The sequence below is a fragment of the Candoia aspera genome, chromosome 1, assembly GCF_035149785.1.
Source record: "Candoia aspera isolate rCanAsp1 chromosome 1, rCanAsp1.hap2, whole genome shotgun sequence".
Lineage (NCBI taxonomy): Eukaryota > Metazoa > Chordata > Lepidosauria > Squamata > Boidae > Candoia > Candoia aspera.
The window spans coordinates 59,697,316-59,721,778 of record NC_086153.1 but is presented as its reverse complement, the minus strand read 5'-3'; the positions used below and the strand labels follow the sequence as shown (position 1 = coordinate 59,721,778).

Genomic DNA, 24,463 nt, shown 5'->3' with positions numbered 1-24,463 from the left:
ACCCCCTTCAAGTTTCATAATACAGTGTGCTGGAGTGTTACTATGTTGAGTGTTTAAGTATGGACTGTAATATCATTATTGTGATACAACATAGAACTTTATGCCATTACAACATAGAATGAGTCCTCTTACTGGAGCAAAATAGAAATTGATATGGAGATGCCCCCCTTTTTTTCTTAAGCCAGCAGCACTCCAATTCCTTGTAGTAGGAATATACTTCAGGTTTGTCTGAATCCTAAAATGAAGCTGATCTGGACAGATTCAAGAGATATTCAAATATAGCAGTTTCTCTGGAGTGGTAAAAAGCTGAATCTAAACCTGAAGCTTCATTAAATTTCTTTAATTATTCGGATATGGGTTAAGACACAAGAAAGCAGACAGTGTATCTTCTTTAGCTTTCCCTGTAAGAGTAGGAAAAGAGTGGGAAAGCTAGGTGCAGTGGAGAGTTAGGTGGGAAGAGAGAGGAGGGATATATTTTTAGCAAGGTTCCCCAATCATAGTGTTTTGGGGAAAGCAAGGTAAATTAATATATTACAAAAGTATTCTGGTATTCACTGCTGTGTGTTACTTTTCTCTCCCAAAAGCAGGAAAGATAAAGGTTTTGGTAGAATTTGTGAGGCTTAGGAGAACTATACATAATTTAAATAGCGATACATAACAAGGGGAAAATCCACATTCCTATAGTCTGCTCAGAATTGTCCTCCAGTTTTTTATTATCTTGCCATAAGAGCAACCAAAATCTCTAGACTTCCTTAGGTGAATTTTGTCTTTTGTCTAAGTAGAAAAAAATAATTGGTCTCTTAATATAATGGAACAATTAGCAGCATTTTCAGACCTGTAAAAATAGACCAATTTATTAAAATATGGGTAGAGCATATTCCTTCAACCAAACAATTGTGCCTTTACCTTTCTTTTTCCTGATCATTGGGGCTAGATACAAGGCATTCTGATATCTCATTATTCCCAAAACAATCATAGCAGGTACTTTGGTATGCATTTTAGATAGAAAGACCCTTAAACTTACACAATGAAATATATGCAAGATCAAGCATAATCAAAGGTTTTATAATAAATCAACATATCCTATCTTTAGTATGGAGTGGTGGTGCATAGTGAAGTAATGTGATTCTCCATTCTCAGGTCCCCTGGATAGAACCCACAATCTTTTATTTCAGAGGTCCAGAGAGGAGATACTAGTACCACCCAACTGTATCCAGGAATGGAAGAAAAAGGATATGACCTGTTACTCTTTTTCAGCATTGAAAATTAATTCATTAGGCAGTTTTCATCTTCTGGGAAGCTGATTGCCCTCGTACTCTGACTGTACAGTATGAGTTACCTCTGAGACTCACCATTTCCATACAAGTAAAAGGAAGGTAGGGATATGTTAGCTCACTGCAGAGCTTTTGCCTGCAGACAGCTGGCTTTCCCACAGCATGTTTTCCTGTTTCCACTTAAGATCTCCCAAACATGAAGCAGCCACTTCTTGCTTAACAAGCAATAAAAAAAAAGAGAAAAGTTGGATGAAGTCCATCTGGAAATAAAGTCCATCTTGATTAAATTATTAGATTTTCTTTTTTCTTTTTAAAGAAACAAGAAAGAACGTTTGTGTTCAGGGTCTGAGATACAGGTTCCACCTTTAATTAACACAGAATCATGATGAAAAACAAAACACTGTCCAGATGAGCACTGTATTTGTTATACTATGGGAAATTCATAGAAAATACTTCATTTTATTGGCACCTCATGGGAACTGACAAGTAAAAGGTTCTCAAGCCCTAATTAGAAAATCAAATTAGCAATTTCTCTGAAGCATATCGTACAAATTTGGGAATCATAAACAATGTAGCAATAACTAGAGATAATTTGTTTTCATTCAGAGCTAGCCATTGATTTCTCTAGGATCATATTTAACTGAAGGTGCTAAGAGCAAACGTATGGTTACTGACCTTTTGCAGCTCCCGTTAAAGTTCGGGCTTAACACACAAATGCATAGTTCATCCTGGGTCTACTAGCTCCACTCTTTGACCTCCCATGTTTGTGTGTCTAAAGTTAGATATTTAGTTGATTGTGTTAGATACCTTCATGTTGGGAGCTCTGCATGATTGGAGTATTTTATCCTGTAGTATGTACTTTACCTAAAGGCAAAACTGAAATACTTTGGCCACACAATGAGAAGACAGGACACCCTGGAGAAGGTGCTGATGCTAGGGAGAGTGGAAGGCAAAAGGAAGAGGGGCCAACCAAGGGCAAGATGGATGGATGATATTCAAGAGGTGACGGACTCGTCCCTGGGGGAGCTGGGGGTGTTGACGACCGACAGGAAGCTCTGGCGTGGGCTGGTCCATGAAGTCACGAAGAGTCGGAAGCGACTAAACAAATAAACAACATGTACTTTACCCAAAGCACAGCTGTATGGAGAGAGTCCATGGTCGCCCAGCTGTAGGAATAGTAATATTGGGCTTAGCACCTGTGGTAGAAGTTGAATTTGCAGATGTTGTAAAAAAGGAAGGGGCTACTCAGCTGTTTCCTTCTGTGCTGCTTTTCCTCTGTGGGGTAATCCTTCCATCTAGCTGTTCACTGCTCCATCAGAAGTAAGGAATCTGGTGCCAGATCTAATGCTTTGGATTTCAGCTCCTGTCGGCCAAAGCTAGGATAATCAATGGTTTGAGATTATGAATTCCCAAACATCTAGACAGAATCAAAACATCTGCCCTAACGTAATATAAATCTCTTCAAACTGTTTGAAATGGAAAATGCATAATAATATTGGCAAGCAGAGGCTGCATGTATAACAGCATCTCTGTGGTTTAATTAACAAAGTTGGGCAAGAGCCAAAGCATCACACCTAATAAAACTGCTCACAAAAATAGTTGGGGGTGAGAGGGGGGGTGGGAGATAGGCAAGCCTTGCCAGAGTTCAGGTGAAGGTAGATTGGACAAAAATTCAAAAATTCCTTTAAGGCACAGTGAAAATGGCAACTTGAAGGAGTTAGTTGATCTTATTTGGTCACTGAGGGACTATTCCAAATATTCAAGCCTATGATCCATAATCCTGGGGCCAAGAAGAGAAGTGTGCAATAGTTTATTTTTAATTTAAAAAAGGACTTAGACAAGAGGGAATAGTTTAGCAGGCTCTGTTTTTCATGTCTGAGATTCTTCCTCTGTTGTTCCCTTCTTTCAACTTTTCAATTAAATTCCTTGGGTAAGTAAAAGCCCATTCTCTGTAAAGTGGGACTTATTGGCTACATAGATACTCATGCTTTGGGATAACTTGAATATCTTTCTGTAAAATTTCCTTTGGAAGTAATAAAAAAAAGCACAGCAGGTAAAAAGTAGAAATGCATTTATTTATATTTAAGTATTTTATTTTTTTATTTTACATTTCCTCTGGAAAATCAATTTTTCCTGTCATTTTATCTTCACAACAACCCTATGAGATAAGGTTAGGCTGAAAAATAATGACTGGTCCAAAAATCACTCGATGATTGAATTGAGGACTAATCCTAGGCTTCTCTCTAATCCAATTCCAAATCTTTAACCACTATACCACATGTTGATTATGATGGTCACATCACAGAGATAGGTTAAAAAAAAGATCCAAAGGTTAAGTAAGTTGAAGAATTTAGGATTTATCTATACAGGTAGTCCTTGTTTAGCAACTGCCTCATTTAGTGACCATTTGCAGTTACAACGGTGATGAAAAAGTAACTTTGCAACCAATCCTCACGTTTATGACTTTTTTAGGTCTGAAAAGCAAAGAAAAGCTGAAGTAAGGTCATGGTTTCATTTAGCAACCACTTCAGTTAATGACCAAGTTGGTGGTCCTAGTTGTCGCTAAAAGAGGGCTACTTATAAATATATTTTTAGATGTGCTCATTTATAATATTCAAAGAAATTGCTTTCAGTATCCTGTGACTAGAGCCCCAATTTTTCTTACTAGTGTTTGTAATTGCAGATAAAAGAAATGGGGGAACTTTTCATCAATGGCAACTTTTAGACAGGATATTGCAACAAATTGTTCTTCAGGATGAACGAGGGGATGATCCAGATGTATCTCCTTTGGAAAACTTCAATGTCAAGAACATCATTAAGATGTAAGAAATATGAAAACTGGCACTAGATTTTATTCATGCAATAAGTTTAAGATAAGGACCCCTTTGTATATAATGTTTCATCTATAAGATTAGTCAAAACAATGTCTACATTTTGTCCAGTAAAATTTGCATTATCAATGACATTTTGCAACAGGAGGTTAATTTTAGCTAAAAGGCTAACAGCAGTAACAAGAATCTTATTAGAAATAAGCTTATTATGTTATTAGATATGTTCCTATTCTTCTAGGAATATTTGTATTTAAATTCTTTGGAATGGGTTTCAGGTGATCTGGCTTTATCTCCATTCAGGTTGGTAAATGAAAATGAAGTGAAACAGTGGCGAGATCAAGCAGAGAAATTCCGGAAAGGTATGCAGTCATTTCAGAGTAGAAGAAATGGAATTTAGGCATGTATCTTCAGGACATGGAGAAAAGGACAATGCTTGGGGAACATATATTCCTGTGTTTCCAATTTATGGATAGTGAGGAGCTGATAGTGTCTTTAAACATTATTTATTTATTTATTTATTTATTTATTTATTTATTTATTTATTTATTCACATTTCTATCACCGCCAATCTCCCCCTAAAAGGGGGACTCTGGGTGGTTTACAATAAAATTCACCTTAAAACCTGACATCATAAAATCAACAATGTTAAAATAATAAAAATATAAATATAAAATCCAAGTGGGAGATTTCCATTCCGTCGGGAGAACTCTACATCACCAGCCACCCCCAGGAAGAACTATTGCCCTTCCCATCCCAGGCGAGGCGGCAAAACCAGGTCTTCAAGCCCCTCCGGAAGGTCGGGAATGAAGGGGCCTGCCTCACCTCGGGGGGTAGAATGTTCCACAGGGCGGGTGCCACTGCAGAGAAGGCCCATCTCCTGGACCCCGCCAGATGAAATTCTCTTACAGACGGGGTCCGCAACATGCCCTCTCTGCATGATCGGGTGGGACGGGTTGATGTTATAGGGATGAGACAGTCCCTTAGGTAGCCTGGCCCCATTTATGGGGTGCCACAGACATTAGTCTGTTCTTCCTTCTTTGAGTGCCATTCTCATAAAAAAAACTGCTGATTTTCAGTCTAAAGGTTTTTTTTGTACATCTATATGAATCCACCATCCCTAATTTTAATGAAATTCTTTTCTCCCCCTGTCACTTTATAGTTTAGGTTCTCTGCATTTATTTTATATTTCGGTTGCTTGAGATAATCTAGTTTTCCCTCTACTGTTTGTAGAACATGTTGAACTGATGAGCAGGCTAGAGAAGAAGGAAAGGGAATGTGACATAAAGACCCAAGAGAAAGATGAAATGATGAAGACACTGAATAAAATGAAGGACAAGCTGCAGAGAGAATCTCTGGAGCTTCGCCAAACTCGGGATCAAATGAGTGACCTCGTCGGTCAGCTGAATGAATTTTCGGTAGGATATGGGGCTTTTTTTTTCTCTTTCCCTAATCCCTGAACAGAAATGTAGGGCTTGAAGTTTTCTTTGGAGAAAGCAATGTATATGGAATCAATACTTATATAGCCAGTGTTTTCAGTTCATTCTTTTTCATTGCTTCCACTTTATTTCATTTGCTCTGGGTGAGTCCAGTATTGTATATCATAATGTTTTAATTAGTAGAAAGTGTCTACAACATTTTGAGTCTCCAGACTATTTTAGTGGCAAGAAAAGACGAAAGTAGCTATACTAGAATTCATTGAAGTTCATTATGGCAGTCGTGTTTTCCACATGGTACAATATCATATCATATCATATCATATCTTATATCTTATATCTTATATCTTATATCTTATATCTTATATCTTATATCTTATCTTATCTTATCTTATCTTATCTTATCTTATCTTATCTTATCTTATATTATATTATATTATATTATATTATATTATATTATATTATATTATATTATATTATATTATATTAATTCAATTTTAATGCCTCCTGGTTCCAATTGACTCTGGGTGGCTCATAAAATAAAGAACAACATAAAAAACAGTGAGTAGATAGAAAAAATAAATCCAAAAAGAAATTTAAGATAGTTACAAGATAGCAATCCAGACAACACATCAATCCAGACAACATCTCAGATGGGGTTCCAATCCACCCTGCTCCAGTACCTGGGAGAACGGCCAAGTTTTCAAGGCTTTCCAGAATGTCATCAGGGTGGGAGTCATCAAGATCTAAGGGGGGGACTTCATTCCAGAGGGCAAGTACCGCTATAGAGAAGGTGTGCTATCTGGGTCTTGAAAAATGTCACTATTTAATTGAGGGGGTGGAGTGTGCCCTCTCTGTTGGATTTTACCTCTGAGCAGAAACCAAGGGAGATAGGTGCTTGCTCAAATAACTGGGCCCTATGCCATTTAGGGTTTTACAGGTAATAACCAGCACCTTGAATTAAACCCAGCAGCACACTGGCAAACCTGTGCAGCTCATGAAGCAGAGGTGTCACACAGATACATTGGGGCAAGCCCATCACTGTTCATGCCACTGCATTCTGGAATGGTGGGAGCTTCTGAGTTTTCTTTAAAGGCAGCCCTGTGTAGATTGCATTGCATTTGTCAAGCCATGAAGTGACAAGGACATGAGTGACTGATTGGAGGGCTGTCCAATCCAGGAAGGGGCACAACTGGCACACCAGATGGATCTGTGCAAAGGCCTTCTGGGCCACAACTTCTACCTGCTTTTCGAGCAGGAGCTTTGAATGCAAGAGAACTCCCCAGATTGAGCACCACTCCTGAATGAGAAAATGCAACCCCATTCAGGAGTAAAGATGGAAAATCCCCAGAAAGTCCCATCAGCAACAGTCACTTGGTCTTTTTAGGATTGAGCTTGAGTTGCTTTCTACTTATCCAGGCCTGCACAGCCTCCAGGCACTGGGACAGGGCTTCAAAATCCTTGCATGGCTGGTCTGGGGTTGAAAGATACACTGTAATTAAGTATTATCAGTACACTGATAATACCAGACTCCAAACCAGTGGATGACCTCACCCAATGATTTAATGTTGATGGTAAACAAGAGAGGAGAGAGTGTCAAGCCCTGTGGCACCCCATAAATGAGGGGTCAGGAGAGCAACCTCTCCCCTGCAACACCAAATGAAATCTATGAAGGAAGGAAAAGGACGAGCATAATACAGTCCCTCCAATTCCCAGCCTCTGGAGTCAGAAGTCAGCCTAGAAGGATAATGTCAGCAGTATCAATGCACCACTCCAATCCCAGCACTGCCATAGGTCATCAACAAACATGACCAAGGCTGTCTCTGTACTGAATCCTGGCCTAAACCCCAAATGGAACAGGTCTGGATAATCCATTTCTTCCAATGTCCTCTGTAACTGCAGCCTGACCACCTTCTCAACAACCTTTCCTAAAAAGTGATGGCTGGGGACAGAATAGTTGTCTAAAATAATTGGATCCAGGGAGAGCCTCTAGAAGAGGAGGTGGGCCATAGCTTCATTCAAGGCTGCTGACACCACTACATGGACTCAACTACATGTCACCTCTCTGGATACCTTAACGAGACAGTAAGGACCAGGGTCTAGCAAACAGATAGCTGAACCAACAGTACAGAGAACCCTGTCCACTTCTTCAAGTATCCTTGACTCAGACACAGACTGTGCTCCTGGCACCTTGGCTGGACTTTCTCAGCTGGAATCCAACTCAGTGTGGATCAGGGCAACTTAATTCATAAAATAGCCAAAATATTCCTCACAGAGGCCCTGAAGATGATCCAGTGTCCCATCCCTACCTGGCAGGGACTGAGTTGCCTTAAAAAGGGACAGCTATCAGTGGATACAATAAGGGTGGGTAAATATTGACATTTTGCCACCTTTATCACCACAAGGTAATCCCTAATATGGACTCTTATGATGTTTGGTGAGGGTTACTGTATTTTTGGTACTACAATAAAAACTAATATTTCTTTACTGAAAGAAATGAAATAAAGCATTCTTTTTTTCAGCAGGGGAACAATAGTACGTTCCCACTCCCTCCTCAACTACCACCTGGGGGACCATTTGCTTTGTCTTCTTTACGATCATCAGAGATTTTGCCACCGCCACCACCACCTCTTCCTTTCTCCAGCTCTCTTCCTCCTCCAGCTCCACCACCACCTCCAGTTGGACCTCCACCCCCACCTGGAGCACCTCCATTCTTCAACGTCAGTATGCCTCCAGTTTCTTCCACCACCACTTTTAGCAACAGTGAGGTTAGCTTAAAGAAAAAATCAATCCCACAGCCATCTCATCCACTGAAATCCTTCAACTGGGCCAAATTGAGTGAGGTAAGGTTCAGGAAGTCTATTTTTGTTTATCTTGCTAATGATTGAAATGTTGGAGAAGATTGAAATGTTGAAGAATATTGTGCTGAAGTAGTTATGTCAAAAGACTCTACTTTTAGGTGCAAAACTGATACTCATCTAGAATTCTATGTAGTTATATAATGAATGATTTTGAATTCCACTTCAAAACTTCTAGGCCTTACTATCAAAGCCTATCTTAATATGCTGTATGTATGTATGTATGTATGTATGTACATTTACATCCAGCATCTTAAGATAGGTTTTGATAGTAGGGCCTATAAGTTTTGAAGTTAGAAGAATTTTGTAATTAAATTTCATTACAAAACTGTGTTTCCAAACCCACTGTAAAGCTTCTAATATTGCAACTTTGTAATTTAAACATTTTAGCAGAGAAAGCACGCTGACATTTCCAAATATGTTCTTCAGTCAATTCTTATTTAACTTTTCCTCCCTCCCCCATATCAAACTCTAGGAAAAACATTCTTTCCACATTGCATGTGGAAGTGTTAACATTTAAAAGTTTATCATGTGTTTATCCAAACATATGCAAATGCCATGGTATTTATATATACCCACGGTCTGCTGGAACTGGTGTGTAGCATGTTTTGGAGCAAACCTCTTTGGAAGGAAGCTTTTAGCTCTGCAGCTTCCACAGAGATGGATGGAGTGAGGGTGGGGGACAGGATTGGCGGCAGTGAAAAGCATGTGGAAAAGTTTGAGACAGCCCTCAGGCTAGAATACTTACAGAGGCTATTTCTAAAGGACATGCAGTGCTCTGAACAACTTACTCATTGCATAATCATGTATGAGCACAATCACCCTCTTCTGGTTACCAGTCAGTGTAGCCCTGCCTTCTAGAGGAGGATCCAGACTACCTTTTGCATAGCACATTTGTTTCCATCCAACTCTGCAACTGCTCCCACCTCCTAATCTCTGCCACCCCTATTTTTCTTTGGTCATTAAAAAATGCAGATAGAATAGTATCTGTGTTGAATTTGGGTAGCTGCCTAGAAATCCATGCTCTTTTTAAGATTCCCAAGTCACTCGGCGCTCAGCTCAGGCATGTGGAATAAGTGTCCTGGGACCTTTGGAATGCCACAAGAATGTGCTCCCTCTCTTCTTGCTTACTCTCCTTTTCTTTTCAAATCAGATGAAGTGAAATATCTGCTGCTCCGCCTGTTCTTGTCTTTCAGAGCCACGTGGGGCTATGGGAGACCATGAGAGTTAGTTTTATTTTCAGGAGTTGGTATTTTGGGGGAAAGAGACAGCAATATGCACATACACGAAGACACACATGCCACGCACACTGAACAATGAGAGACACAGGTGTTTCTGTTTAGTTTACAATGACCAAAGGCTTATCCTTCCCTCTGGTTAATAATGGAGACAGCTGTACTAATAAACAGGGGTTAGAGAGTGAATAAAAATACAATTTTGGGGCATGCAGGAAGAGTTTGAGTTTGGGGAGGAAAGATATGAGTGAGTTTGCCATCATTCATGTAATGGCTATCAAACTAGGGTGGGACTTCAGTAATAGTTTGCAAATTTGGTAGTTTAGGCTATTTTTCATATGGCTTATGCTGAGTGTGTGTAACTGTGCCACATCCTGAGTATATGTCTGTGCACTGCTTATGCCTTCTAGTTGGTAAAATGTGGGCAACAGTGCGTTGGCTTGCAAGATGGTATCCAGACTAGAGTTCCTAGCTTACATGAAATAGTGGGAGCATACCTGAGCTAAAAGTGGACTACTAGAATTTATCAAAACTTACCAATAATGTCCTTTGGCATGGGTTTATACCAAAGACTGGTAACATAATATACACCTTCTCAATTTAACCAAAAAAGTGTTATATCAATGTTTTAGTTGATCAAAACCACAAAGGGTGGCAGAGATAGGCCCACAAGTGAGCCCATTGCATGATCATGCCTAATGTTAGACTGTGTCTTGGAATGTAAAAGGAGTCAATGATAAAGAGTATAAATTAACAAATGAAATTAAAAAAGAAATTATGTTGTATGTCAAAGAAACTAAAAGCGAGAAGGATAAAATAGAATTGAATAAATGTGGTTTGTCTTGTGAAGTTGATAAATACATGCAGGAAAATGAAGGTATAGATTGCATTGTGAATGCAAAAGCTAAAACGTATGTCAGTATCAACTGATGTGACTGAGCTTGCTGTGGGTGTGTGTGAAAATAAGAATCTTTAGGTTAGTGATAGGTGCATGTTAAGCTCTAGTGAATTGTAAACGTGGAAGAGCGATTAATGAGTTTGGGAATGGTCAACATTCTGAATTATAAGACTGCAGGTATAGATAATGTAACTAAAGAAATATTAAAATATGGATGTGGCTTTCTTAGGGAGTTGCTGGGCAACTCATTTAATACGTGAAAACTGCGTATGTGCTTGTTGATTGGAAGAATGCTGTTACTTCTTCCCTGCGGAAAGGGAAGGATAGCAAGAGTAAATGCAAGGGAGTCTAGCAATTCTGTGCAACTGATGGAAGAGAACTGCAGCTCATGAAAGCTCATGCCTTTTAATGGAATTTGTTAGTTGGAAAAGGTGCTACCAGACTCCTGATTAAAAGGGTAGAAGGAACAAAATCAGAGAAGTGCCGGTATGGATTGATGCTGGGCAGTGGCTATGCAGACTACATTTTGCTGTTAAGCAGTTCATTGAGAAATATTATTAGAAAGGAAGTTTATTGAACCTGTGTTGATTTAGAGAAAGTGTATAATAAACTGAATAACCTTGAGTTATCAGTGCCATTGTATCTGGTAATGGTTCTTTGTTTCTCAGTCTATATACATGATACGTTTGTGTGTGCCTTCGAGTCAGTGTTGACTCCTGGCGAGTGCCTGGTCAAGTCCCTGCAGTTTTCTTGGCAAGATTTTGGAAGTGATTTGCCATTGGCTGTTTTCTGGAGCTGGGAGAGAGTGACTGGCCCAAGGTCACCCACCTGTCTTTATGCCTAAGGCAGAACTAGAACTCGTGTCACCCAGTTTCTGGCCTGGCGCCTTAACCATTACACCAAACTGGCTCTCTATATACAGTACATGATATAGAAATATTCAAATTGGATGGATGGAAGGTAGGCTGAGCCACAGATTTCTGACTCACAGTTTTCTAATAGCAACAACCCGTAACCTCCTAAATTAGGAACTTGAAAAGAATGCTCTTTGGGAATTCAAAAGTAGATTTTTATGTGATGTATTCTTTTGAGTTTTGGTTTAGTATTAACTACAAATTCCTGGACTGAGCACATATTTCAGAGGACCTAGTTGCTTCTTAGCAGATATTTACCTGTGTCAGGTGCCAGAGGAGAAGATGTTATTGTTCAGCTGTGGCACATGTCAGTAAATACCTTTTTAAGGGCAGTAGAAAGGAATGAAGATGTGTGGTAAACTTTGTGATGTTTGTTATGCAGCAAATAGATCCAACAATGCAGAAGCATTTGCTATTTGGCTATGGCTTGAACCATCCAGCAATTTTTACCTTACCTCAAGGGAAAAAAAACCCACACCTGAAGTCAACCCACTCAAATCTTTAATAAAGCTAGAATCCAGGTTGATTTTCCTTCATCTGACATTTAGGACAATGTATTTAAATTGATGCTTTTCAAGAATCTCTGATTGATTATGCAAAATTGTTCTTGTTTCCGTTGAACAATATTTCATGCATATACAGAGTTAACATAGGAACAGAAGGCTAGAATTCTACTTGACTTGTAAACTTTCTTTCTGTGGGAAGGTGATGGATAAAACTTTCAGTCATATGATCCCTCACTTACACTATAAACTGGTACAGTTCAAGAATTGTTTACCACAGAATTTATAGTACAGCATTTCTTTTCAAAAACATTGAAGGTATATCCACTTATTTCCAGGTTTTTTATACATTTCAGTGGCTCTTAGAATGAATGAATACTCTCTCTCTCTCTCTCTCTCTCACACACACACACACACACACACACGTTCTGTCCGGATTACCAGGAAATACACTGAGACAATGACTTGGTCTCTAATATTTATTAGTAGTACTTAACAAGAATCCTAACAAACTGAGGAAGCGTGGGAAAACCCCGCCATATAAACCCCAAAGGTTAAGGCGGTCCCGATCTGTGAATGGCTGAACAGTTCCTCAGTGCTACGCATGCGCTTGACAGTCTGGGTGGGAGCCCCCTGCTCTCCATCCTTACTCATGACACGTTCCTCGGCTTACCACAACTTGTTCAATGACTGTTCAACCTTGCAATGGTGCTGAACAAAGGGGACTTATGATGGGTCCTTGGAGCTCTAACCGTTGCAGCGTCCCTGTGGTCATGTAATCGCAATCCATCCACTTGGCACCTGGCTCACAATTATGACATCACAGCAAGCCGCAGTTGTGTTATCACGATTTCCGATGTTCCCTGCCAGCTTCCCACAAAGTCAATGGGGAAGCTGGCAGGAAGTCAAAAGTTGCAGTCATGTAAGGTCCTCACTTAACAACCCATGCAGTCGTCTCTTAACAACAGCATGTGGGACTGCTGGAACTGCTGTCACTAAGTGATGCAGTCAAGTGACATCACACTTTATGACTGCATCACTTAGCAATGGCAATTCAGTCCCAGTTGCTATCGTGACCCAAGGACTACCTACATACACACACACACACACACACGCTCTAAACTTCTCTGTATCTTCTTTCCACATCCTACATATCTTATTCTATGAGTAGCTATAGCTATGCCTACTTCCTGTATGTTTCTTATATCAATATCTATCATTTTATTTCCTTCCTCTCCCTACACCTGTCTTAATGACCCTGGCTTAGTTAACCCTGCCCTTTGCTGGTGTCCCATTTATAGTGTGTGTGTGGGGGAAAAGGTTATTTTTTCCTCAGCCTGACTTCTGGCTACCTTTCAGCCATCCCAAATTTGGCTGCTTGGTTGCTGGTTGGCATTTTCTAGGCTTTTCAGCCAGGCATCTGTTGCCTCTGGCCTGAATTGTTGCTGAGACTTTGGCATCTCTCCATTTCTGACTGGGAGGGGGACAGTTTGCTATCAGTGCTGGAAACTATTGTCACTGTTGCAGAGGTTGGCATAGCTGCCTGGCTCTGCAGCTGCTCTCACCTCTTGGCTCTGTTGCTGCTCACAATTTTCTGCTGCTCGTGCTTCTGAAAAAGCTCCCATTTCTTTGGCCCCTCCAGTCACCCTTTGCAGATGACTCCAGGCCTCCAGCCAGTTTTGTCCTGGGCATCTTCTGTTTGCTCAACTCATTCCACAGTGCCTGCTTGCAGTAATCTCCTTGCCCCCTCTCCAGTGCGCATGAACAGAACATCTCCTCATGATGCACCCGCATCCAGGTCCAGAAAACTTCTCTTTTTGTAGCTGGAGGTGTGGTGTAGCTGATTCAGCTGTAAGTCCCAGACAAAAAGAAAAAAGAAGGAATTGCTTGGACAGACTGTTGCAAAGCTCTCCTACCATGGTATAAGATAGGAAAAACAACGTCAGAACAAATTTGGGCAATGGAAACAGTGACCAATCAAGATGAAGAATAAAGAAAAGGGAATATAACCATTGTGTCTTAATGGGAAAGTGGATTTTCTGAGGTTTTACTTTTGATACCGCTGTTTTCATGTGGTAAATTTAGTCAGCTTTAATAATGGGATTTCCTTGGGTTCCATTTTTTAGACAGTCTCTGGACTATATTTTTGACTGTAGTAGCCTCTACCAGTGGCTTCCCATGCTCCTTATAAAGATGTGCAGGGTAAAATGTGTCCCAGGGTCATTTTCCGTATTCTGGTTTTTATGTCCTATAGAAAATTATGGGCTAGACAGGCCATAACACTCTAACAGCTCTGAGTGAATTTAATAGAGACAAAACAGAAAACTTTGCAGTTCTCAATGGAAACTTGCTTTGTAATATAATACCTCTTTGTAAGCCAATAAGTGACTTCAGGAAAGTCCAAAGGCATGGCTGTTTTGGTTTTGTTTTTATTTTTTGTCCTGGATTTTCTCCAAAAGTTGCTTCTTCTTTTAATCATGTTCTGACCATTGAGTTGTTCCTAACTGTTTTAGCTTCTCAGAATAATACATTTTTCTCTGGCTTCTTTTAATAAGAGTGAGTGGGAGATGGAGGCTGTTCTTAATTAGTTTAATAGTGAAGTGCTAATTCACTTTGTTACATGAATGCCTTTTGTGAGCTTCAGTCCAGGAGCTATCAGAGTCCTATTTTTAGCCAGTGTGGACTGCAAGACACCATGTGCTGTGCAGTCCTCCTCTTCCACCTCCTCCTCCTCCTCCTCCTCCTCCTCAATTTTCTCTTTTTTTTTCTTCCTTAAACAGTGGGGTTTTTTAATCTTCAGATGTTTCTGGTTCTTTTGCATAAAAAACAACCAGTGTCTTTACAGTAAAATCTATTTTATCCAAAGCATCTCAAATATAATTTAATAAAGTGTCAAATATGAAAAGAAGAAATGAAGGAAGGAGCTCTAAATATTACCTTTAACAGCATTTGACCTTTGAGTGTATTTGGGGTCAGAGGTGGAGCAATGATAGATATGTGAAAAGTGTAGTTTCAACTCACATGATTCAATAGAATGTAGGACTAACCATGGCTATATGCATCTTTTTGAATTTCAGGAAAAGATACATGGTACAATCTGGCATGAAATTGATGACATACGAGCTTTCAAGATGCTGGATTTGGAAGATTTTGAAAAAATGTTCTCAGCCTATCAAAGACATCAGGTAAGGCATTTCCATGCTGTTCCCCTCATCCCAAGTTCTGAATTCCCTGTGTTCCTCTATAGAAATAGTTTCGGTAATTGGTGCACCAACGGAGAGGAGCAAGCAGCAGGAGCTGTCTTTTCATAGATATGGTGCTTTCAGGATAAACAGATTGGCTCCAGGTTTGAGTTACACCAGGTACAGAGCCTTCTGGATGGTCCCCTCTTTTCTTGGTGGACCCTTAGCTTACCTGGTGTTGAGGGCTGGAAATGGTGTGCCACAGCACTGGGTGCTGTTTCCTGCAAGGTCATCAATAAAGCATCATTCTGAGGCACTGTGAGACATCAAATAGTGGCTTGACCAAGATACCTAGTGCTGATGAGAATGCTGGACAGGAAGTAGACAGTTTTAATGGGGTCTCAACAGGTGCCTCAGGATGTCAGTTTTTGATACCAATCTTGGAGGTGAACTATGTTATAATTACTTTTGCTTTACATTTTGTTTGCCATAGTGTCTGCCATTAGTGGAAAAATGCAGTTCTTGAGATTTCCAATCTGATTTGTGGTTGCAGTTGTTATATGATGGGAGGTTAGTTTAGTTTAGTTTAGTTTTTTGAATTTATTAGCCACCCAGCTCCAGTGGACTCTTTTTAGTCTTTTTTTTCCCCCTTCTTGTTTCATGATGTTAATTCTGTTTCTTTTTTCTCATTTTGTAATACAGTTTCTTCTGAGCAAATAGATCTTGCATAATAAATTTTGATTGGCTGAGCTTTGTATTTGGCTTACTTCGTTTTCTTTACTTTTCTTTCAAATAATAGAGTATAATGGATACTTTAACGCTAACGGTGGCATACTTTTAACAGGAGCTATTCAGGATTTTTTTTCTCCTTGTCTTGGAAAGCAGATCACCCTCATACTGTCTTCCTCTCACAAATGAGACTCAACTGGATAGATCAGTGGGACTTTAACTTTCTTTTTCCTCCTTTTCCAGATTCTTTCTTAGATATTAAAATATATTCTGAAAAGATGGTTTCTTCCAGTTGCCTGCTATTCATATGATAGCCCATGATAGCTATTCACATGAAGCTGGGCTGCAGCTTCAGATTTTCTTCTCCAGTAATATAAACTAATGCCACACTACACAGAACTATTGAAAGGCTTTAACAAGTTAGTCCAGAAAAACTGACCTGATTCCAACACCTTTCAATTCCCCTTTGGAAGGGAACCATTTAATTTTCAGGACCCCTAAAAGATTCAGATTCATTTTTACTGCCAAAAAGTACATGAACGTGAGTTGGCTACTTCTGAATCAACATGTAAACTTTGGTTCCCATTCAGTAACAAATAATCTCTTAGCACTTCATATCAACCAGAAAACCGTAATAACGAAGTTTGGGCCAGGCTAAGATTTTAAACCAAATTGAGATTGTGTTCCTGATGTGTTCCCATCCTCGTAACCAAAGTTTACAGATTTGGATGGAAAGTATGGTTAATTGAAGACTTCCTGTCCTGTCACAGGAAGTGGAATGGGGCTGGAGCATGGTTCTGCAAGTTTAAGATATGATCAAAATGAGGTTTGCTTGTCCAAACAGGCCAGTTCTATTCTGGTCAATCACTGTTTACTCTGGGCTTTAAACTTCAGCCAAATGAAGCCAACCCAGATGTCAAAGCAAATCCCAGAGAAGCAGTGGGGAGAGTAAGGTTGCATGCATGAGCATGAATGAGACATTTCTTTTTCTTGCTGCAGTTAATATGATATTGTATTTGGTCCCCTAGTTTCTTTTCCTGTAAACGACTTCATCTTTCTTGGAAAAGACAAAGAGTCTGTTCTTCACTCCATACAAAAGTATTTGCTGTTTGTTATATACTGAGAAGGCAGTGTTAAACAGGAATAGAACTTTATTTCAAGGTCCCTCACTGATTCTTTTAGGATGTTCAAACTGCCAGTTCATTATTTATAACATCACTTACATAATTGCCAGAAAAGTACTGAGAGACCTTATTATTGCCTATAAAATCCTGTTTAACTATTTTCCTTAGAATCTGTATAGAAAAGGTGTTAAACTCTGTACAATTCAGTGGTATCCCCTGCTTTTGTGACTGCAGAAAGGAGAACAAACTATGATGCATTACTTCTTCGATTATTTTAATACAATGTCATGTTAACCAATGCTTCATTGGAAGACCAAATATTATTGCTTTGGTAAACTCTGTACCTTTTTATTGCTGTGGCTAACTGTTGGCATGTTTCCTTCTCTATTACCTTCAACTGTTGCCTGAGTAGGACCTGCTAACTAATCCTTCTTCCTCCTGTAAGCCGGTGAGTATTACTGCCTGTCCCCTTCCTGACTTTGCTGATTTCTTTTCCAGTTTAGATTACGAGATCCAGTTGTAACTTCATAACCCACTTTGTTTACTGCATGAGTAAGCCTTACCTTTTATCTGCACATGTATAGGCGTTTCTGTGTTTAAGAGAAAGGTAGTAAGGGTTCTCTTGCATGAATTTGGAGAGAGAGGAGTCAAAATCCAATCTGCTTTTGTGTATCCAAACCCACATGAACAAGCGGGAGATGCCGGAGATGCAGCTGTTACTTTTGTTTATGAGACAGAAGGATAGGCTTTACTCTCCTCTTGTAAATAATTCTGTTAGTTTTATTTATTAAAGGAAGGATCCTGAGTTTCAGTTGCTAAAGGGAGCATCTTTTGAATTGAGCTATGTCACATATGTCCTCATGAATAGAAGGGGGAGGTGACTTTTACTGGTTCTTCCTCTTTCAGCTTCTCAGTTCTTAGAATATCTGCTTCACTAAACTGAGGATCTTCTGGAACAGTATGAAGTTTTAGGAATTTTATTTGTGTATTTATTTATTTATTTATTGGGTTCTATATGCTACCCCATTCCAATGTGACACTGAGTGGCTTACATTCCTTCTTACAGTAAAAAGATTAAAAGAGTAAATCTTTTAAGAGTTAGCTAACAGTACCAAGAATACTGTGTCTACCAAGAAACAATAAACATTCAAATAGAGCCCAGGGTGGAAATTCCTGATTGATATTAGATCCTCTCCTAGGGATTTTTTTTTAAACCATGTAATAGAGAGGAACTGAGAAAAAAAGAAAGCCATCAGGGTCAAACATGGTTAGTTCTTACATGGGAGAGCACCATGGAATCCCAAGTCTGTATCCTAGACTGGGAAGTTGAAAAACATCTTGGAAGCAGGCAATAGCAAATAATTCTGCATTGTCACCAAGAAGACTACAAGGCTGCATCCTTTGCAGTCACTAGAAATTGGACTCAACTCAAGAGAAACTTTTAAGGAGCAGCTGCAGGGGAAAGCGACATCAGCAAAACATGCTTCACCTTACTTCTCCATCAGGATCCTCTTCTGAATCTCAATCCCATCCATAAAGTCAAGAGTTATTTTACTTCCCAGGTGCTGATTCAATCCCTGTGGTATCTCTTTACGGCATTGTTGCTGCTTTTTGAACATGCTTTACTTATTTGGATACAAGTTTATATAATGTGTTGTAATGCATGTGACTGTGTGTGTATACAGTATGTGTTCTACACATAATTAAGTGTTCAAGCAATCCAGTTTATAGTGAAGGCAATAACATAAGGACCTGATGCACTTACATATGCATGCATGCTTGCACATATCCTGCTGTCTGTATGCACTTATATCTGGATTTGCAAGGAAACATGATAAGCAAGGAAAGAAAACATGTTTATACATTTTCTTATTCTTCTTTTAAGTTTTGTTTTTATAGCATTGCAATCTTACATCTTGGGTGGATTTCTTCACAGATTGGTTACTTTGGATATGATGCATTGCCCATCTAGTGTTCCTTCTCTGTATTGCATTGACTGAAAAATGGGAACAAGAAAAAAGATAGAGATGATTTCATGTTTTTTAAACTATTTGTAGAAGGAAATGGGATCAACTGAAGACCTATACCTATCCAGTCGAAAGGTTAAAGAGCTTTCTGTGATTGATGGCCGGAGAGCACAAAATTGTGTCATCCTCCTTTCCAAGTAAGTCTACTTTATCCTGCATTTGCTTGGAATTTCAGTTTGTTGGTATACAGAAAGGATGCAAGTAGAATACCCATTTGACTGCTGCTATCCCACACATGTTAGACAGGAAGCTGTCTCTGAAACGTTCTTGAGAAGTGAAAGATGCTTAAGTTTCTCTCCAATGTCAACTTCGATCAGATCAGTTCTGTCTTTCACATGGATACAAATGCATCAACTTGGGATTTAAACTAATTTGTGGTATAAATGCAAGCAGTGGTTTACATAACTTGGCAGTTTGTATGCTTTGGATGTTAACAAGAATTTTTTAGATCTAAATATTGATTTATAGGATTTTATATCCCCACTTATCAGACAGCTTCTTAGAAATATTGCTTATATTTTCCAACTATATGGCTTGCATAAACTACTTTTAAGCCAATACTTTCAGTCTTCTGTTTGTGATATTAAAAAAGAATTAATTCTTTCTAGTGGTTTGGTATGTTTCATGCATTACTTTCTGTTTTGTTCTTCTCAATGAGCGTTTCCTTCATGTGACCTCATTATTCTTTGCAGAATTGAGTAAGAATGATTGGAAGTAAATGCTTTATTTGCTCATGAACAAGGCAGTGTGCAAAGAAATGCTGCACTGATATTTTTGGCATTTGTTTGTAAGCAGCTGCCCCTTTGCTGTTTAGCTGAATTGCTTGTTTACTGTCTTTTCTGGTTTTTACAGAAAGTTATGGGAGATGTATTGTGGGGTGGGGAAAACAGTGCTAAATAACTGATGGAAGTAATAACATATTTTCAAGCTGCATTCATCTTTATAGGTACATAGGCATCAAATATTTGATGCCAAGAAAAGCCATATTCAAGCATGTGTAGTGCTATTTTATTTTGTCACCTGAGAAATAATAGGATTAAGAGCTCTTGAACTAGGAACTCAAGTTGCTCTTATGAATGAATACACAAAAATGGTTCCAGATGGAGGTCTCTTAGCATGACCATTTAAAGACAAAGTGTGGGTTATTCCATCTTTTACTTCTTAAAATATTTTTATCAATGAAAAGAAAAAAGATAGAAGGAGATGGAAGAAGGAAAAACATAATCACCTTGTATCATTCATAGATCTTAAGACTATGTAGTTTTTCACTTAAGTTCCATGACTGAGGCAGTTTGGTCTAGTGGTTAAGGTTCTGGGCTAGAAAGCAGGAGTCTGTGAGTTCTAGTCCTGCCTTAGGCATGGAAGCTGGCTGGGTGACCTTGGGCCAGTCACTTTCTCTCAGCCCAACTCGGTGCAATGTAGACTAGCCTCCTCGTGGTGCACCTCGGGCAACTTGACTTGTCATGGCTAAATAGTCTACACATCTGGCTGCTGGACCTAACAAGGATTTCCCAGCAAGAAAAAAAAAATCACCATGAACACCAAACTGCTATGCCATACAATTTTAAAAAAAAAATTGAGGCAGTGTGATTGTCTAATAAAACTCTTGTTTCTATGCTTCTGGACTTGAAAATATTTTTAATAAAAACTAGGAGAGATGTTCAAAGAACAGTGCCTGCTTATATACATACATGCTCTGGGAAAGCAACTTTTGCAAGCAGTATTGTGCAAAATGCAAATTGTAAGCTTCCAGCATCTCCATATACTGTTTCATACATTATTTTTTGTTCTTTAAACTTCCCACCTCTCTTTTAGGATCTCCATCCAACCACAGATTTCTCAGTCTTTGTTTTCCTCCCCCCCATTCACTCTTCCTTCATATATTTCTTTGCTATTGGATCTTCTATTCTCACCATTTGCTGGAGCATAATACTGTATGCAACTATCACCAACCTATGGATTTCTACTTTCTTATGCACCTACAGCATTCTAAACGACACTAGTTTATACTTTCTCACATACATTTTAGCCCTTTCATACATAACTGAACTATAGTTTCCCTTCCCTAAGCGTATTCATCAATATGAATGCATGCATTCAACAAGAACACAATTCTTAGTTTTATAGAACATAGCTATTTTCTTACTAATTTCCATTTGCTTAGTCATGCTTTTTAGCCTTTATTCCTCTTTATGTTTCAAGTCATAGTCTTTCATATTCATGTTCATCACCTAATGGATATTGACCTCCACTGCCCATCATGGCCTTGATCAATCAAGGTTTTCACATAACACTTTTTATTAAGAGAGATTACCAGCCCAAGTTACATCTGTGCCAAAAGCAGCATTCCCTCCTTTCAGTAAAGACAGTACAATAAAGGGAGTACCGTTTCAGCCAACATGTCATAAAATCAACCAAAGCTTAGTTTTACCCCACACATGCCTCTGCTACACCGTGCAATCTGCAATCTGTAAGAGACTACCATGCAAACCAACATTCTGTTATCTCTAACCCATGAACTAGGGTACAAGCAACTTACTGACATACTTAAGATACAAGGTGCATATTTTTGTAAACAAAATATTTTATTTAAAATTTAGCACGCATACAAAAAAAAAACTATCAAGGCAAAAAAGATGGAACAGTTGCACAAAGCATTTTGCTTGATTTCCAATTATCCAGAAGTTGTTTTTTTTTTAATTTTTTGAAGCCGTCTCCTAGTTGTTCTCTCATTTTTTTCAAAATTTCTGTTTGCAAGGTTATTGTGATCCCAATCTCAGGAGCAAGTGAGGGGTTACTGTATTAGAAAAGTCAGGCACTTTGTCCCCTGGAATTTGCCACTAGGAATGACATTCAGTTTGACCCGTGGTGATGGATGGTGGAAGTTATTTAAAACATCTCAAGTGCCACAAGTTGTTTTACTTCTGTGTTAGATGAAGCTGATATCATATTTGATATGGAATGTGCAATTCAGAACATAATAGAAGACAATTATATATTTTTAAGACAGACTCAGTGGCTGGGTTCATATATTATGCTGCCATGGTATATATAAACATGTTTTATTGAATAAACTACAGTTGATTGGGTTAACATAATATGCTGATCCATCAACCTTGGTTTATAAACCACTGCAGTTTGATTCATTTCATATGCCAAACCAAAACTGAAGACAAAGATCATGGACTGTCCCTCATAGATTTCAAATACCACCAACTTCAAATCCTGTGATGGCTAATTTGTCCAGTATTTTAGGATGGAATGTGCATAGAATTTCTGGATGAATTCAAACAATAGACTTTAAATCTGAAGCAAGCCAAGATATCCTACTCAGTTTTAGCCTTTTCCACAACTGGTTTTTCTTTATTTCAGGGAATAAAACAAAACTAAAAAGCTGAGGAAGGTCAGCACTGCATATACAAAGTATGTTGCCTGGAGGTGAATGCTATTGCTTAAGGGAGTAGACATCCAAGATGAGAGTCCCCCCAGCTTTCTTTAATTATTTAGACTTATACTCAGATTCATAGTCTTACCTTCAGTCGATGCACAGTGCATTCTTTGATTAAATCAAGTATTCCGTGTGGAGCTATTGTGTCTAAAATTTCTGTCAGTAAGCTGTGTGCTCGGGTTTACTCTTCAAACAGACATGCCGGGGTTTTTTTTAGCAGTCATAAGGGTATCTAAAGGCTAGAAGGTAAATCAAACAAGGTTTGACTTTGGCTTGGCATCAAACAAGGCTACCAGATACAGCAATGAAGTCTGTACTTGTCAGACATCAGCAATATTAACAAGCATGTGCTCCCTGCCCCCAAACCCTTTTGCTTAATGCAAGTTATTAGGGCCAAAGGAATAACACCTTAATAATCTCTAATTCCAGAATTGTTTCTGACTTGTCCTGTTTCCTCCATAGTTGGTTCAAATCAAACAAATCAAACATTATTGTGATCAATGATCAGCATATTAAAAAAGAAAAAAAACCCAAAATATAAAATTAATAAATTGCCCAACTTAGTGATACAAGTCCAGACTGACGAATTTGAACTAGCTGTCGCTGCGTTTTCACTGCAGCCACACAAAATTTAGCTCCCATGTTGGTATTAGCAAGATTTGAGTCTGAAAGAGGATTAGTGTAATATACTTATGTCCTTCCTAAGGGGTGTTGCAACAGTGCTAGTACGTATTCCTTGCACAGATCCCTGTAAAAATTGCAGTGAAACAATACACGTTGAACGGTTTCTGTTTCCCCAGAGTCATATGGGCAGGTGTGTTTTGTTAGTGGGATTTTGGTGAATTTGCCCTGTAATAAAGCCAATGGGAGCACATTGTGACTAGCCCTCTAAAACACCTTCTGTAACCTAGGGAGGGTTAACATGTATAAATAGCTTGCAGATTGCCATGTGCCTTTTGCTGTCAGGACTCTGCTGTTCTGGGAAAGGGTGCTAACTTCATTTTGGTATTCAGTATTATTCAGCCTTTGAAGGACTGTCTTATTTTGCCAGGTCAAAACCAGATTCACTGCTAATATCCATGGTGAGGGGTGGTCATCCTTCAAAATTAGCAGAACCAGGCCACTAGGGAAAACTGACCTTCAGCCAATATGTTAGAACTAACCATCATGCCTATCTATTTGGACTTTCCTGTCTTAAGCCATAGAACTGTGCTGGAGATGCACCTTGGAGCTGCCAGTATGGATCTTAGAAATTGTTTTTGTATAGGCTTGATATCTTCCTTCATATAATATCCCACCAGTGCTCTATCTAAAATTTGGGCATGGGTTTTAGCTATAGTTGGTTGCATTTGCAGTATTTAGGTATAGAGCCCCTTGATGAGGATTTAGAACATTTTGCTGATATTTTCTGGGACTTTTCCCAAATAATTCTTAAATAACATTATGCATGTCCTTGATGCAGTTGTAGAATACCCAAAATGATTTTTCCTAAACTTGTATATCGATTGCAGACAAATTGTCTGTTCATCATTCCACTAGCAATTACTGGAATACTTCATAAAAAGGATTATAGCCATCCATTGTTTAGTGCCTGACCTAGTGCATTTCAAATGTACTGGATTTACATTGATGGACTTAATTTTCCATAGCTCCTCAGTTAGTTTGACTATCAGTCGTGACTTAAGTCCATCACATCCAAAAGCACTAGCTTGGGAATCTGGCGGAATTACCCTTTTCTACCCACTATTAACAGTGATGTGCCCTCCCTTCCTATTTTTGCATTGTTCTGAAAATTAATTGTTCCGTTTTGAAGAAGAGGAGGCTGTGCATTCTCAAATGTAGCACTGAAATAGCATCTTTTCAGATTTGGGGAGAATAGGGTTTTTCTTACAATATTTTTTCATACTATTTCTGTGAAAATTAAATATAAATAGGGTTTTTCTTCCAGTATTTTTTCATATTATTTCTGTTAATATCATTGATAGTACCAGAAAGAAAGGGGACAAG

The 24,463-nt window shown here is 38.9% G+C and overlaps 1 protein-coding gene across 4 annotated transcripts in view; it reads left to right on the top strand.

Annotated features, from left to right (window-relative positions):
- DAAM2 (dishevelled associated activator of morphogenesis 2) overlaps positions 1–24,463 on the top strand; it is a 183,557-nt gene that overhangs the window by 126,413 nt on the left and 32,681 nt on the right. For 2 of the 4 annotated variants that reach the window (XM_063304761.1, XM_063304769.1), the window contains exons 11-17: positions 3,958–4,096; positions 4,406–4,464; positions 5,336–5,520; positions 8,061–8,381; positions 15,024–15,131; positions 17,394–17,429; positions 19,039–19,145. In XM_063304761.1, the coding sequence (XP_063160831.1) occupies positions 3,958–4,096; positions 4,406–4,464; positions 5,336–5,520; positions 8,061–8,381; positions 15,024–15,131; positions 17,394–17,429; positions 19,039–19,145 (955 nt within the window). The remainder of the gene's footprint in view (positions 1–3,957; positions 4,097–4,405; positions 4,465–5,335; positions 5,521–8,060; positions 8,382–15,023; positions 15,132–17,393; positions 17,430–19,038; positions 19,146–24,463) is intronic. The other 2 variants (XM_063304775.1, XM_063304783.1) reach the window with 2 other exon arrangements.